Source organism: Dipteris shenzhenensis, chromosome 8 (genome assembly GCF_047967505.1).
Source record: "Dipteris shenzhenensis isolate YYH24624 ecotype China chromosome 8, Dip_SZ_1.0, whole genome shotgun sequence".
Lineage (NCBI taxonomy): Eukaryota > Viridiplantae > Streptophyta > Polypodiopsida > Gleicheniales > Dipteridaceae > Dipteris > Dipteris shenzhenensis.
Genome location: NC_141603.1, coordinates 30684187 through 30700258, shown reverse-complemented (window position 1 = coordinate 30700258; position 16072 = coordinate 30684187). Strand labels below are relative to the sequence as shown.

General features: G+C 45.9%; 1 protein-coding gene across 1 annotated transcript in view; it reads right to left on the bottom strand.

Annotated features, from left to right (window-relative positions):
* Positions 1 to 2181: 2181 nt before the first annotated feature.
* The window catches only part of LOC147899371 (RNA-binding (RRM/RBD/RNP motifs) family protein), an 89153-nt gene continuing 75262 nt past the window's right edge, over positions 2182 to 16072 (bottom strand). Inside the window, exons 15-18 of the mRNA XM_087378269.1 lie at positions 4110 to 4180; positions 3719 to 3887; positions 3489 to 3603; positions 2182 to 3388 (exon numbers count right to left, since the gene is read on the bottom strand). Of these exons, the coding sequence (XP_087234395.1) occupies positions 2622 to 3388; positions 3489 to 3603; positions 3719 to 3887; positions 4110 to 4180 (1122 nt within the window). The 3' untranslated portion in view covers positions 2182 to 2621. The remainder of the gene's footprint in view (positions 3389 to 3488; positions 3604 to 3718; positions 3888 to 4109; positions 4181 to 16072) is intronic.

The window sequence follows — 16072 nt, the reverse complement described above, 5'->3', positions numbered from 1 at the left end:
GAGACGACACTTTTTCTTATGGGAAGACAACACCTCTACTTGAGGTGTTCATTAGACCCTCTCCTTTTGGGAGGGAGTGAGTGAGCGTGCATGCATGTGTATGTGTGTGTGTGTGTGTGTGCTTTTCTAAACCTACAATAGAGGAGAAAATGAATGTACAAAGGTTTTAGGGTTGCAAGTGTGAATATTGTAGATAACAAAGATTACTTGGGTGGTAAATATTTAAATCTACCACTATGGACTTGCATTTTTCCACTAGGCCCACACATTAGCATTGAAGGCAATAGGTATGTAATTTGGTAGTAAAGTCAACTACAAAAGGATGGGAGGTATCGATCTCAATAGGAGCATTGGTTTAGAAGCCTCTTGTTAGAAAGAAAGGACCGGTGTCTTATGTCATTTAAGCTAATGTGCCACGATTATCATAATAAATAACTTAAAGTGAAACTTGCTTAAATGACTTCACTAAAATTTTTTATTAGAAAGGCTTCATACAACATCCTTTTCTTTAGTCCAAATTTCTCACATCGAAAGCTCCAAATTTCTCACATCGAAAGAGATCACTTTGTTCTTGTCATTTTTTTGTCACACACTATTAGAAGACAATAAAATCAACAAAAAGGTAAAATGTGCTCAAAACATATTTGCATTCAAAATAGACTTCAAGAAAAAAGGAACAAATACACTAGAATATAAAGGCTAACCTTGAGTATTGAGTTCAAAATTAGTAACACGATGTAAAATACTACTTCCTGGATTCCAAACACTTGAAAATATTCAAAGCTTTTGATCATCTCATCACCAATAAAGAATTTAATGCTTTTGAGAGAATGTGTTCACAGCATTCCATTGTACTATCAAAATGGTATTAAAAACATTGACTAAATGCCAGTTCTACTTCCTATAACGTGATCACACCCAAAAAATAAACATTCATTCTCCATTCTCACAATCACAAAAGTAATAATATGCTTAGTCACATGGATCTTTATAATCATCTTATCTTTTTCATTTATAATCATTACTATGTGTTATTGGATGTTCAAGGACCTAAAGTTTCTCAAAAAAGCCAAGCTAGGACATGGAAAGTCCAATCTTTATTTATTTCCTACAGTATACATATATGCAAGGCCCACGTAACCGTTCTAATTATTATCCTATGGTTCCATGTCACCATTCTAATTATTACAAATCCCTTCCACCTATGTAATGGATGAATTGATCACTTAAACCCAGGGCAATAATGGCAAGAGAGCCCTCTCAACTTGCCAACCCATATCACACAGTCAATGTAAATGCTTGGCGTCTAGTACCTGCCAACCCTAGTCAAAAGGAGGGCTATAAAAGAGGATTGCATGATGTAAAAGGATAATTATTGTGATTAGGAGTTCAAGCTGTCAAGATTGATAGTCAAGACCATTGGGAAGAAGAGGCCAAGGGTGCATTGCATACGACCATTAAGCTATTTGTACTAAAAATAAAATGATGAACACAACCTCTTTCTCTCCATTTGCTATGCGAACGCTTCAGTAATCGATTGTATTTTCATTCTATCTTCCATTCGCATTCATCCACCATGCAACATATATTCATTTGGCTATCAAGAAAAGGTATTCTACCTCATGGAGCTCAAAGTATAAACGAATTGAATGCACATCCACAATATTCAAGAAGATGTTGGTAACACATCCACTCTGTTGCAACAAGATATTAGATTATGAGAAGAAGAGTGAGTCGCATACTCCTTGGAACAATTTTTCATTGCACATTATATGTGCTTTCAAATACTTTTTCCAATGGATTTAATCCTGTCAATTTGACTCTCCTTTCTCCAAAGTGATAAGATTAAACGTATAGTCATGGAGCAACTCGTGAAGTAATATATTATTTATTTTCCTAGTTATTTGAAATTCATCAATCATCGCACACGCTTTAAATATTTCTCTGAGAACAAGCTCATTGTTATCCCAATTCAAATATTATTTGGCTCATTTTTTTGTTTAATTTTGTACATATAATTTTGTAACTACTTATTATGAAATGGTTTTCAATTTCAAACTTGTATTGCAAGACTTGCCACACATATGAGCTACACATTTAAGTAGTAGTAAGCAAGTCTTTCAGACATGTAATCATAGATTTATTCTGAACCACAAATTATTTATTTGACTCATGATATTTAAGTTACTAAAAGCTGCAACGGACATATGCACACATCTGAGGTCTACTGTTGCATCAATTCTAAATTTAAGTCTAAACCTAAACTTCACAAGATCCTGTGTGTTGTTTCATCATGAACACACATTCAACTACCACTACAAGCTTCCCCCTTTACGAGTTTTCACTGACGTTATTTGCAACTCACATACCTCTTTTCAGAATGTGTGACCATTTATTAACATTTCATAACCTGTTTGCGTAGCTGAGAGCTACCATTTGGATACACAAAAACTGTGAATATGCACTTATCTCTGACTGTTGCAGTTAAGTGGAACACTGCCTTGCCTTGACCACTCTTTGCAACACTTTACCACCCTGAGAGAGAGAGAGAGAGAGAGAGAGAGAACTTGTCCCTCCTACACTATTGAGCAAAATTTATTTACTGGCATCAACGGTTCATACTACTCAAACCATCTCTTCAGGTCACTTGATGCCTTCAGATCTGGCAGCTTACTGTTTCCTTTTGTACCTTGAGAGGTGACCGAGAAATACTTGTTGCGATATTCAGAGACTAGTTTGTCCAACTTGTCTTCAATCTCTGGCTTTGAATTTCTCTTCTTCTGTTTATTCTTGACTTCTTTTGGGTGAGCTTTAATTGTATTTTGCTTTTCCCCTGCCACGTCTCTGCTGAAAGGCTTACTGGGACTTCCTGAGGACAATTTCTGTTTTTTGAAACCTTGCTTCTTGCTTAGAGATTCCTTTTTATTTGGGTACCCATTGACGTGGTTCAAGGTCACATTTCCAGAGCCTGAAATCTCATGTCCTCTATTTTTCCTTTTGTTTTCTTTTTCCAGAGAAGCTGCATGCTCATCCACACCATTCCGATCTGATTTTTTTTCCAACATCGGCTTCTTCCTTTTCCTTGTCTTTAGCATCCTTTTTTCACTTTCAGGGCTCAAAAGATCACTCTGTGCAATCTCTCTCCTTTCTTTCCTCTCAGAGAAAGCCATTTCCCCTGCATCCTCAACCTCTGAGTTTTTCATCATGGACCTCTTTCTCTTGTTAGGTCCCAATGACCTGTTCCCATAGGATTCCAAGGACCTCTCAGTCCTACCTTCACGATTGAAACTTTTTTTTGCCTCTGTCTGTCGCTCCTTCCGTTTTTTCAAGGTCAGCATATTTTCAATTGCAAATTCTACTATAGGACGCTTTTTCAAACTGAAGGTTTCTGCAGCAACAAAACCCCAATTCCCTTCTGTGAAATCTGCATAAAGAGTTTCGCATTATTCTGGCCTATGAAAATACCACAGCAGAAGGTAGTATGATACCAGGATTGTTGTTAAGCACCCTGAGGGCTACAAGCGCATGCTGATGTTCAGAAAACTCAACAAAAGCCACCCCTCTGGACTTTCCACCCTTCATTTCATCCCTTAGTATTTTTGCCTGCACTCGTGACAGTAACATTGCACAAAATGCTGATCATTCTCCACGTTCAAAAGCTACACATATAGCGCCTTGATGGTAAAAATAGACTTAATTATGCTGAAGTGACATAAACCTGTTTTATGACTGGTTGCTGCCTCGTCGCCCTCGATTTCACAGCATCGATGAAAAGCTTTTTCACCTCAGCTTCCTTCATCAATTTTGGCACATTATATACAGCAAGCCTTGTCCTTGATACATGGAAATTTGGACTCTGCAGCTTGGTAGCCTTTTCCCGATCTAACCTGTCACATGGCAGAAGGAATAAATCCTCTCAATGCTGTATACAATAGACATACACAATAGCAGAAGGAATGGAAATATGACTATCAATATCTCACATATATTACTGCCACATCAATTACCCAATAGGTCTATGTGGTTAGCATTTCATCCCAAAGCCTCATAAAACCATATAGGCAGTCTTTTCGTAAGTCTTTCCTTAACGTTCTTCTGAGTACACTTACTGTTTCCGCTTCTGCATGTCTTCTTCAGAGACACCATCAGCAGCAGGAGTACCTTCCTCTATGTTGCCCTCCTGTTTCAGATACAGAACCAAGAGCAATTGCATAAAAAGAAGTTAAGCAAGGGGAGCTGGGTCCTCCAAGAGGAGTTGGATGCTCTCTCTCTCTCTCTCTCTCTCTCTCTCTCTCTCTTTGATGACATTTGGTGGTAGCTATAATGGATATGGCCATATTGATATTAATGTGATGTTACCATTGATGTTTTTATGACTGTGGGATTAAGCTTTTTAGTATGGGGGTTGATGCTTGTTTAGTAGCTCCACCCTTTCAGGTTGTTTGTATCAGGTTTCCCCCAGTCTCATAGACTCATTGGTCTTCCAAAGACTTTAATAAACTTTCTTTCTTTCTTTCTCTCACTCTTTTTTTTGTGTGGGTGAAATCCATGTAACTTTGTATTACAATAAGCAGTTCCCAGAAAAGGAACATGCAATCACATCAGAAACTGGCATTATAAGACAAGCAGGAAAATGGAAGCTGCGTGTTGATTATAGAATCAACTATTCTCTCTCTCTCTCTCTCTCACACACACATACACACACACACACACACTTTTTTTTTTGGGTGAAATCCATCTGCCTTTATATTACAAAGATGTTGTCCCCAAAGCAGAGATCAGCAAGTACAAGATCAAAAATCTCATTATAAGAGAAGTAGAGACTGTAGTCTATCTGACGAACTGACAGACAATCATATATTAGGATTGCGCCTGAGCGACATCTGGAAAGAGAAGAAAAGGGAAGGAGCAGACTCTTGAAAGACTCTGTGAGTCTTGTCTGTCCACAGAGTCCACAGTGCCCAATACCTATCCCATGTGAATAACGGTACCCTTTGGTCCGACCTGGGTAGTTTCTTGGAGACATACACAGATAGAGACATTATCTTCTACACCGAGACACATAAGAGCCCAGAGAGAGGGCTGCCCACAATGACAAGATACCTGGGGGTCAGCTCATAGGAGAGAATTGAGAAGAGATAGTGGGGTACGAGGCTCTCGACGCATAGCTGTCCTTTTCAGACTACTCATATCTATTGGTACAAAGAGAGGAGCATGCACGTCATATGTGGATATGAGTCCAGTTGCTAGATGCCCGACCAATACTCACTGTGGTGTGCTACTTCCCCCCGTACATGTCATCATATGCTCATGAGGTCATTACAGAGGGACACAACCCATTTTCAAGACACACTTGAGACCACTCATATCTGTGGCTGTCCTTTTCAACACACACTTGTGGTACGAAGAGAGGAGCATGCACGTCATATGTGGATGCGAGTCCAACTGCCAGATGTCCGACTGATCTTCATTGCGGTGTGCTACTTCCCCCCAAGAGACGTCATCACATGCTCATGACGTCACTATAGAGGGACCCAGCCCAAGAGTTCTCCAGACAAGGAGACACCCTCCTCCTGGGGGACTTCAATGCAAGGACAAGAGATAGGCAAGTGGGCCTACTAGACTTCGCATATGAGATAGATCCCCACATGGTTCCGGAGCTAGATGCAGCAGAGCTCGGGATCCTAAGACACTGTGCAGATACCTCACACGTGACAGCATATGGGTGACACTTAGTTGGGAGCAGTCCACGACCTCATCATCTACAACAAACCTTCAAAGATGGCCATCATCTGGGGGCTTTCCACATGGTGGTGGGACTAGCACAGTGGATTGCCTACTGGGCCCATTAGCTTTTGTCTCGCGGATACATGACTTCACAGTACCCCCTCCCCCACTCGGAGCTGACCACTCATATATGGCCTTCTGTATCTCTGCTACTACGCCAATCACAAGGAGAGCTCCTGCCGTGCCCTCGATCCAGTATATGTGAGTCACTTAGCCGGAGAGCTTCCGTCCCTACTGGAGAATGATATAGACCTCGCCCACGCCTCGGACACCCTTGCCTCAGTAGTACAGGACGCTACCACCAGATCCTTCCCTATGACTCGAGATCTACAAGGGCCCGAGATGGGAAGATGCCTCAAAACCCTTTGGTTTGATGACGAATGCAGAGAGACGCGAGCCCACCTCACACGAGACCAAGCCTTGGGTTAGTTGACGCCATTTGAGGCACAACCGATCTTCCGACAGTTGACACGCCGCAAGAGATGATCCTTCCTCACACACAGGATGGATGAGATCATCATATCATTTCAAGGAGAACTGACCACTGCCTGGAGGCCTCGTTCGGAGGGAAAGCCACCCATTCCAAGAACATTATAATCCAAAAGTATGGCACACTTATGCATGCTCCTTATACGATGTCCTCAGGTAGGCACCACTGGATATTCCTCTATGCCCCACCCCACTACCTGTCACTTGTTTAACACATAGAATATACAGGTTGCACTTCACCGGCTCCACAACCGGAAAGCACAGGATCATGAGGGCCTACGGACTGAGCATTTTGCATATGGGCAGGAGATCTTAGCCCCCGTTCTTGCACAGATGTTCAACCATGCTGTATGCCATGGCTTCCCACCGGCTTGGAGCACCACCACTATCGTACCAATACACAAAGCAAGACACCCCATGGATACTGGGAGCTATCGCACCCTCATGATTGGCCACACACTGGCCAAGATCTATGGATCGGTACTAGAGAGGGGGATCAGCACTCATACAGAGGCACGGGGGCAACATATGCACTAGGGCAGATTGGGATTCAAGAGGCAGCACTGTACTCTAGATCACATTTTCACTCTGAGGGCTACCATTCAAGAGGTGAGGTCCTGACACCAAAAAGTCTACACATGCTTCGTAGACTTTTGGAAGGCCTTCGACACTGTTCCACAATCCTGTGCAGGCAGAATTTGCCATGACACCTCTCTAGGTTGATGCCATCTTTCAGACACTGTCTTTCATCCACAGAGTTTGGGACTTACCTCACTGGAGACTTCTGAGGCTGGTTCTAGAGTCATCCAAACGACTAGCAAAGAGCGGGACTGACACATGGTATGCACGCATATCCGCATGGCTTGCCAGGCACAGTATCCAAATGGACAGACTTCCCCCTTGCAGTACAGCATGGACGTGCCTCCTGAGTCGATCCCACAAGATGAGATCAACCGTATCATACGGTTAGATCTCCTCCAGCTCCATACATCTTGGACTTGGGGGGGGGACCAGGAGCTCCCCACCAAGACCAGATTCTACCGCGAGCACTTCCAGAGAGTATGGGAGGAGGGATTCATAATTAGACCCCTAGTATGGAAAAGGAGTCTCACAAGCATTAAAAATTGTCATTGGATTCCTCCCATCAGCTGGGCTTGAGGCAGGGAGAGCCGCAAGTCTACCCAGAGAGCAGCGGATTTGCACATTATGTACCCTGGGGGCAGTTGAGACAGAGGAGCATTTTCTTTGTGCTTGCCAAGCCTGCTATGAGATCCAGGGACATTACCACTGTCTCTACCTGGAGGGGAGTGGCTTCGGTCCACTATTAGGACTGATCAATTTCCATGACCAGGTCTGCATTGGGCTCTTTGATGGAGATGTGCCGCACTAGGAGACACTACTGCGACTAATCAAAGAGCAACAAGAGATGGCTAGACCACATGACATAGAGACTGACCGGGCACATCACGTCACAGACTTCTACACATTTAAGTCTGCCCTAGGACACAGCGGAGTGGAGGGAGAGCTAGCTAGCATGAGGGCATCCTGGATCAGCAGAGAGAGCCGACACGGTGCCGCTGAGAGAGGGACACAGGGACCACGCGCGAGACAAAGTGTGCCCAAAGCACATTCTATTGAGGTCCGACCTATCACACTGTTCCTTGAGGGGGAGGGGTCACTCCAGACATAGACCAAAGAGTTCAGAGATCGAGGAGACTGCGTCTCCCGCCGCAGCGCGAGATAGCTTGACAGATGCAAATACAAGATATCTTCACAGCTCACCAGAGAGCCATCACTGTGCCAAGCTTCGGTTTCGGAGTCCCAGTGCCGAGACTACCTTGATTCAGTTTGTACTTCATAGATTGACTTAACTCAGTTTAATACTTGACTAATTATGATTTTGCTAGCATAGATTAGTACTCAAGAAGGGCCCTAGTGCGCCCTTTGCTCCAGCCCATTCGTATGAGTTTTCTTTTTCTGTGCACTTTGTCCCATAGCCCGCAAGGCCTCCCGCAGACGTTAATACATCTTTCTTTCTTTCTTTCCAGATGAGTGGGCAAAGAGCGGTGTTGATACAGCATGGTATGCATGGGTGTCCACATGGGTTGATAGCCATGGTACTCAGATGGATAGACTTCCCCCTTTCAGTATAGCATGGATGCACCGCCCTAGCTGATCCCACAACATGAGATCAACCGTTCATACGGTTGGACCTCCTCTAGCTTCATACGTCCCAGGCTTGGGAAGGCAGACCAAGAGTTCCCCACCAAGATCCAATTCTACCATGACTACTTCCTAACGGTCTCGGAGTATAATCTCGTCATCAAACCTTAGTATCTCAAGGATAGGAGAGTCTCACATGCACTGAGGATTGCCATCGTACAATTGCGAGTTTCGTCACATAAGCTGAGGATTGAGACAAGGAGAGTTGCAGGCATACCCAAAGAGCAGAGGATCTGCAGACTATACACGATGGGGGAGGTCGAGACAGAGGAGCATTTTCTATGTGTCTGCCCAGTCTATTATGAGATTCGGGGACGGTATCACAGCCTTGTACTCGGAGCATTAGCCCTGAGCACTGATGCTATTTTGCTATTTTGTTCACTAGCTTGGCACTTTAGCATTGAGCAAGGGCCTTAGTGAACCCTTTGCTTCAGCCCATAGCGGCTTGTATGAGTTACTTTTGGTTTGTACTTTGTCTCATAGGCCTGCGAGGCTCCCGCATACGTTAATGCAAGATGATATGAAGAAATGGCAAGGGGAGATGCCAAAAAAATGGACAAATCAACTATACAAAATGCAGATGGTTTTGCTTCCCGGATTGAGACATTGGAAGCCCAAATCGCTAATCTCAAACAAGAGAATGAGAAGCTGAGGGCAGGTATCCATGGAGAGGATGGGGAGTTTCTGCCACCCCTGAATGAGGAGCTGAACCTCATTAAAGAACAAATGAAACAGCTTAAAGATGCAAAGGGGATTTCAAAAGCAGGATGCAAGATCACAGATAGCTGAAATCTGAGAATGAGGCACACAGGAAAGAGATGGTAACCTTACAGGCCACTTTGCAAGGTAAACATGCTAAATTCACCCAGCAAATTACAAAGGAGAAGGCTGAAATGCTAGAATGGAAAGATGTGGTGAAAAAGGGCACAACAGCCCCCAAGAAGGAGTTCATTTCTGCTGCCCTAGAGGAAGACAAGAGACAGGGAAGAAAGGCCCTGAATGTCTTAGTTAGAGGGCTAACAGTAGGAGACACTCCTATGGCAGATGCTGCAGCACTATTCACTAAGTTGGGGATTAATTTGACGTGTGAGACACCTTGGAAGGTGGGCACAGAGGATGCACCAACCATGCCATTGATGGGAGGCTCCGGACAGCAGTAGATAGGTCCACCCTCATGATCATGAGGACAACACTGAAAGGCACCACGACTTTCTTGGATGATGATCTCACGCTCTTGCAACAAGAGTACCGATAGGAGGGGATACATTTTACCCCAGATACATCATCGTATGTACATGAGGTCACTACAGAGGGACACAACCATATGAGACGATACATGATGACATCATAGAGACTCCAGGCAGGGTGATATCCTTCTTCTGGGTGACTTCAATGCACATACAAAAGATAGACAGGTAGGCCTACAGGACTTTGCATCTGATTCTCTCATAGTGCCGGAGCTAGATACAACAGAGCTAGGGATAGTGAGACACTCAGCAGATGCAACACAGGTGACAAGGTATGGGTGACACCTACTTGAGTTGGGGGCGGTTCATGATCTGATAATATATAATGGTCTCCAAAGATGGCCATCATCTGGCGGGCTCACTTGTTTTCCACATGGTGGGGAAACAAGCACAGTGGACTACCTGTGGGTCCCTTAGCCTTCACCTCATGGGATACATGACTTTATTGTGCCTCCCACCCACTCGAGGTCAATAACTCATACCTAGCCTTTCATTTATCTACTATTATGCCAGTCACAAGGAGGGCCCATCCCACATCCACTCAAGTCCATAGCCGCTTTGACCGCGCCCTTGATCCTGTCTATGTGAGCCATTTAGCCCAAGAGCTTCCGGTCTCACTACTTGGAGATGGAGATCTCGCCCATGCCTCAGACACCCTCACCTCAGTGTATAGGACGCCGCATTCAGATATTTTCCCACAACTCGATCCGCACATGCCCCAACTGGGAAGATGCCCCAAAAACGTTGGTATGATGATGACTACAGAGAGATGAGAGCTTACCTCACACATGAGCGAGCCCTAGGCCATCTGACATCACTCGAGGCACAACGGATCTCTCGAAAATTGACGTCGTAAGAGGCATGCTTTCATCACACACAGGATGGATGAGGTGATCAGATCATTTAAAGGAGGAGACCCTACCATTGGTTGGGGGCTTCTATTGGAGGGGAAGCGTCCTATTCCCATCATAGATCCAGATGTTTGGCACAAATATGCATGCTCTCTCTATGACGTCCCGATGATGCAAACACCATCGAAATCATTACTGGGTGACCTCATGATACAAATATTGCTATACGCTGATCACATAGTCCTTATATCATCTTCATCGGAAGGGCTGCAGAGACATCTAGAGGCCTTAGAGGTGTTCTGCAAAGAGAGAGACCTTACAGTCAACCTTGGAAAGACCAAGGTTATGGTCTTCAACACCTCACGCGTATTGCTCCGCCACCGATTTAACTTCACCTATTACGGCGAGCCAGTGGAGGTAGTGCATTCCTACACCTATTTGGGAGCAGTTTTCACAGAACCCATTTTCACGATGACCCATGCAGCCCAAGCATGACTAACATGGGGGCATAGTGCTTTGGCTCGACTAGAGCGACAGTGCTTCCAAGCACACTTCTAGGATCCACTGATAAAGGGCTGGCTTTTTTATACGCTAGTGCAATTGACTGCCATGTATGCAGCACCCTTCGGGGGATGCGATCTCCCGAGGACAGACTGATGGAAATTTGAGTGGTTATAGGTGATTATGGGGCCCAGGATGATCCAGTGCAAGACCTCAGTCCCACATGAAATAGTGCAGTCAGAGTTCTCCATCACACCTCTCCAAGTTGATGCCATCTTTCACACAGTGACTTTCATCCACAGAGTTTGGGACTTACCTCACTGGAGACTTCTGAGGCTAGCCTTGGAGTCATCAAGACGACTAGCAGAAAGGCGAGGCTAACACATGGTATCCATGCATATCCACATGGCTTGCCAGACACGGTATCCAAATGGACACGCTCCCCCCTTTCAGTATAGCATGGACGTGCCTCTTGAGTCGATCCCTCGAGATGAGATCAACCGTATCATACAGTTAGATCTCCTCCAACTCCATACATCTCGGACTGGGGGGGGGGGGGACCAGGAGCTCCCCACCAATATCCAGTTCTACCGCAATCACTCGTAAGAGTATCGGAGGAGGGATTCATCATCAGCCCCAATATCTTGAGGACAGGAGTCTCATATGCACTAAGGATTGCCATTGGACAAATGCGGGTTTCGTCCCATCAGCTGAGGATTGAGGTAGGGAGAGCCGCAGGTATACCCAGAGAGCAGCGAACACTGGGGGTGATTGAGACAAAGGAGCATTTTCTTTGTGTTTTCCAAGCCTACTATGAAATCCGGGGACGCTTCCACTGTCTCTACCTAGAGGAGAGTGGCTTCGGTCCACTATCACAACTGTTCCATTTCCATGACTAGGTCTGCATTGGGCTTTACTTGATGGAGATGCACCCGCACCGGGAGACACTACTACGACAGATCAGAGAGCAACAGAGGGGGCTAGACCACAGGGCATAGAGGCTGACCGGACACAATGACGCGTCACAGACTTCTACACATTTGAATCAGCCCCAAGGCACAATGGAGTGGGGGAGGAGGAGCTAGCTGACATGAGGGCAGCCTGGATAAGCAGAGAGAGCCATCACGGTGCTGCCGAGAAGAGACGTAGAGACCATGCGCGAGACAGAGAGTGCCTAGAGCAGATTCTATTGAGGTCGACCTATCACAGTGTTCCTCAAGGGGGACCGACAGAGATGAGGGGTCACTCTGGACATAGCCCAGACAGTTCAGAGATAGAGGAGACCACGTTCCCCGCCACAATGCGAGACAGCTTGACAGACGCAGATACGAAATATCTTCACAGCTCATCAGAGAGCCATCACTGTATCAGGCAACTCCGAGATTGACTTGATTCAGTTTGTATTTGATTGATTATGATTTTGCTAGCATAAATTAGTACTCAGCAAGGGCCCTAGTGCACCCTTTGCTCCAGCAAGGGCCCTCTAGATCTGACTTCATGCTATCGCTCCCTCGCTCTTGACGAGGGAAGAGACCACACTGACCTTGGAGCACATTTCACTTTGTATTATGATGGCAATTGCTCTGCTGATGATGATGATGGTGATGTTATAGATGACTAACTTTTTTTATAGGGCCATGTATAATACAAATTTTGGCTTTTGTAAGGGTGTGGATGCTCGATTAGTGGCTCCACTCCTCTAGCTAGTTTGTATCAGGTTTCTCACAGTCTCATAGACCCATCGATCTTCCGAATACTTAAATAAACTCTCTCTCTCTCTCTCTCTCTCTCTCTCTCTCTCTCTCTCTCTCTCTCTCAGGTGACTCGTGGCATCAGTCCCTGCTGCTCTCTGGTCTGTTGTATCATTGTGTCTCTCCATCATCGCATCTCGATCAGGTAGAGCCCAACATAGACCTAATCGTGAAAATGGATAAGCCGTGTGAGTGGATCAAAGCCATGCCCCTTCTGAAAGAGGCAGTGACATCGTCCCCGGATCTCATAACAGACTAGACAAACACATAGAAAATGCTCCTCCGTCTCGATCTCCTCCATCTGGCATAGTGTGCAAGTCCTCTGCTCTCTGGGTATGCCTGCAGCTCTCCCTGCCTCAATCCGCAACTGATGTGATGGGACTCGCAACTAACTGATGGTGACTCTCGGTGCATGTGAGATTCTCCTGTCCTCGAGATATTGAGGTCTAATGACAAGACCGTGCTCTAAGACCCTCAGGAAGTGGTCATTCATCGCATCTCGTGGGATCATCTCGGGTGGTGCGTCCAGATTGTACTAAAAGGACGGAAGTCTGTTCATCTGAATGCCGTGACTACCAAACCACGTGGATATCCATGCGTACCATGCCGTATCAACACCGCTCTCTGCTAGTCACCTGGAGGACTCTAATGCTAACCTCAATAATCTCCACTAGGGTAAGGCCCAGCGGTAATCTCCACGAGGGTGGTGCATCCAGACTATACTAAAAGGACAAAAGTCTATCCATCTGAATGTCGTGACTACCAAACCACGTGGATATCCATGCGTACCATGCCGTATCAACACCGCTCTCTACTAGTCACCTGGAGGACTCTAATGCTAACCTCGGTAATCTCCACTAGGGTAAGGCCCAAACTCTATGAAGGAACGTCACTGTTTGAAAGATGGCATCAACCTGGAGAGGGGTCATGGCGAACTCTGCCTATATAATTTGATGGGGGACTGAGGGTTTACTCTACAATCATCTCCGATCCCATAGTCACCTGTAGCCTCTCAAATCTCTTTCACTCTGTTCCTGAAATATCACTCCCCCAGAAAGGTGCTGCATACATGGCAATCGGTCTCACCAGCGTGTCAAAAAGCCAACCCTTCGTCGGAGGATCCTGAAAGTGTGCCTGGAACCATCGCCTCTCTATTCGGGCCAAAGCACCCCATCCTCGTGTGAGTCGTGCCATACCCGCATGGATCATCATGAAACCTGGTCCGGTGAACACTATCCCCAAATATGTGTGAGACTGCACTATCTCCACAGGCTCGCCACGGTATGTGAAGCTATGGTAACAAAACACTACTCGCGAGGTGTTGAAGATCATAACCTTGGTTTTCCCAAGGTTAACTGTCAAGTCTCTCTCTCTGCACAACATCTCTAGAGCCTCTACATGTTTCTGTAGTCCTTCTACTTGTGTATCGTACTATGGTGGTGGTACTCCAGATAGGTGGGAAGCCATGGCATACGGCATGGTTGAACAGCTGTGCTAAGATCGGGGTGAGGATCTCTTGCCCATGCACAGAATGCTCAGTGTGTAGCCCCTCATGATCTGGTAATCACCGGTTATAGAACCGGAGAAGGGCAGCTCGTACATTCTACGAAGTAAACAAATGACAGGTAGTGGGTCTGGGCATAGAGGACATATCAGGTGGTGCCTGATCGGGGACATCATATAGAGAACAAGCATATGTATGCCAGATTGCACGATTTGTGATGGGGATGGGCGACTTCCCCTCCGACAAGATGGGCAACTTCCCCTCCGACAAGAGCCCCCATCCTGTAGTAGGATCTCCTCTGCGAATGGAGCTGATCATCTCATCCATCTTGTGTGTAAAGAAAGCCCGCTTCTTACGCCATGTCACTCGGCATAAGATCCGTTGTGCCTTTGGTGAAGTCAAGTGTCCCAATGCTCGCTCACGTGTAAGGTGGGCTCTCATCTCTCTGCACTTATCATCGAACCAGGGGTTTTGGGGCATCTTCCCATCTGGAACACGTGCAGATCGTGTTGTGGGAAAGGATCTAGTGGCAACATCCTGTATCACCGATATAACGGTGTCTGATGCATGTGCGAGGTCCATCCCCTCTCCAAGTAGTACTGGAAGCTCAAAAGCCAAGTGACTCACGTACACTAGGTAAAGAGTACGGTCAAAATGGATCTGAACGCTAATGGGTGGCGGGGGGGCCCTCCTCATGGCTGGCGTGGTGACTGATATACAGGAGGTAAGATATGAGTGGTCGGCTCCGAGTAGAGGAGGCAGCACAATAAAATCATGTATCTGTGGGGCAAACCCTAGTGGACCAAGTAGGTAGTCTACTGTACTACTCCCCCCTCCGTGTGGGAAACAAGACCGCTACATATGATCAAGTCATGTATAGCCCCCAACTTGAGTAGATGCCTCCCATATGATGTCAATGGTGCATCTGCATCTACCGACTGCCTCACGATCCTCAGCTTTGTTGCATCCGTCTCCGGTACTCTGAGGGAATCCTCATCGAAATCTAACAGGCCCACCTGTCTGTTCACAATACATGCATTGAAGTCACCAAGGAGGAGAGTGTCCCCGTGTTTGAAGAACTCTGTGATGTCATCATGGATAGTCTGATATGGGTTGTGCCCGTTAGTGGTGACCTCTCGTGCATAAGATGGTGTGTATAAGATGATGTGTCTGGGGAAAAGTAACACACTGCAATGAAGGTCGGCCGTGTGTCTGGTAACTGAACACGAATCCACATGTGTCATGCATGCTCCTCCCTTCGTATCACAGAAAGGAGTGGCCTCGGATGCGATCTGAAGAGAACAGCCACACCTCTAGATCCTCGTACCCCACGATCCCTCCTCAGTTCCCTCCTATGAATAGAGTCCCATGTGTATCCTGTCACTGTGGATAGCCCTCTCTCATGTGTCTCCGTGTAGAATATCATATCTCTGTTACTGTATGTCTCCAAGAACCCCCCTGGGTAGGACAAGAGAGTGCCATTACAATTCCACACTACCATCCTCAATTTGTTTTGCATACTTGCCCCATTGTTCATACACCGTCATGTGATGTCCCCTTCTCCTGCATCTCGTACTTCTTTTTCTGCCCTCTCTCGAATGATCACCTTGCCATCTCTGTAAACTGCCCATTTCCCCTCTTGTCTTGCAGCCATCACCCACACCATTCCTTCCCTACTATGCTCCTGATGTAGGAGTGTGAGATCTCCATCCAAAAAAA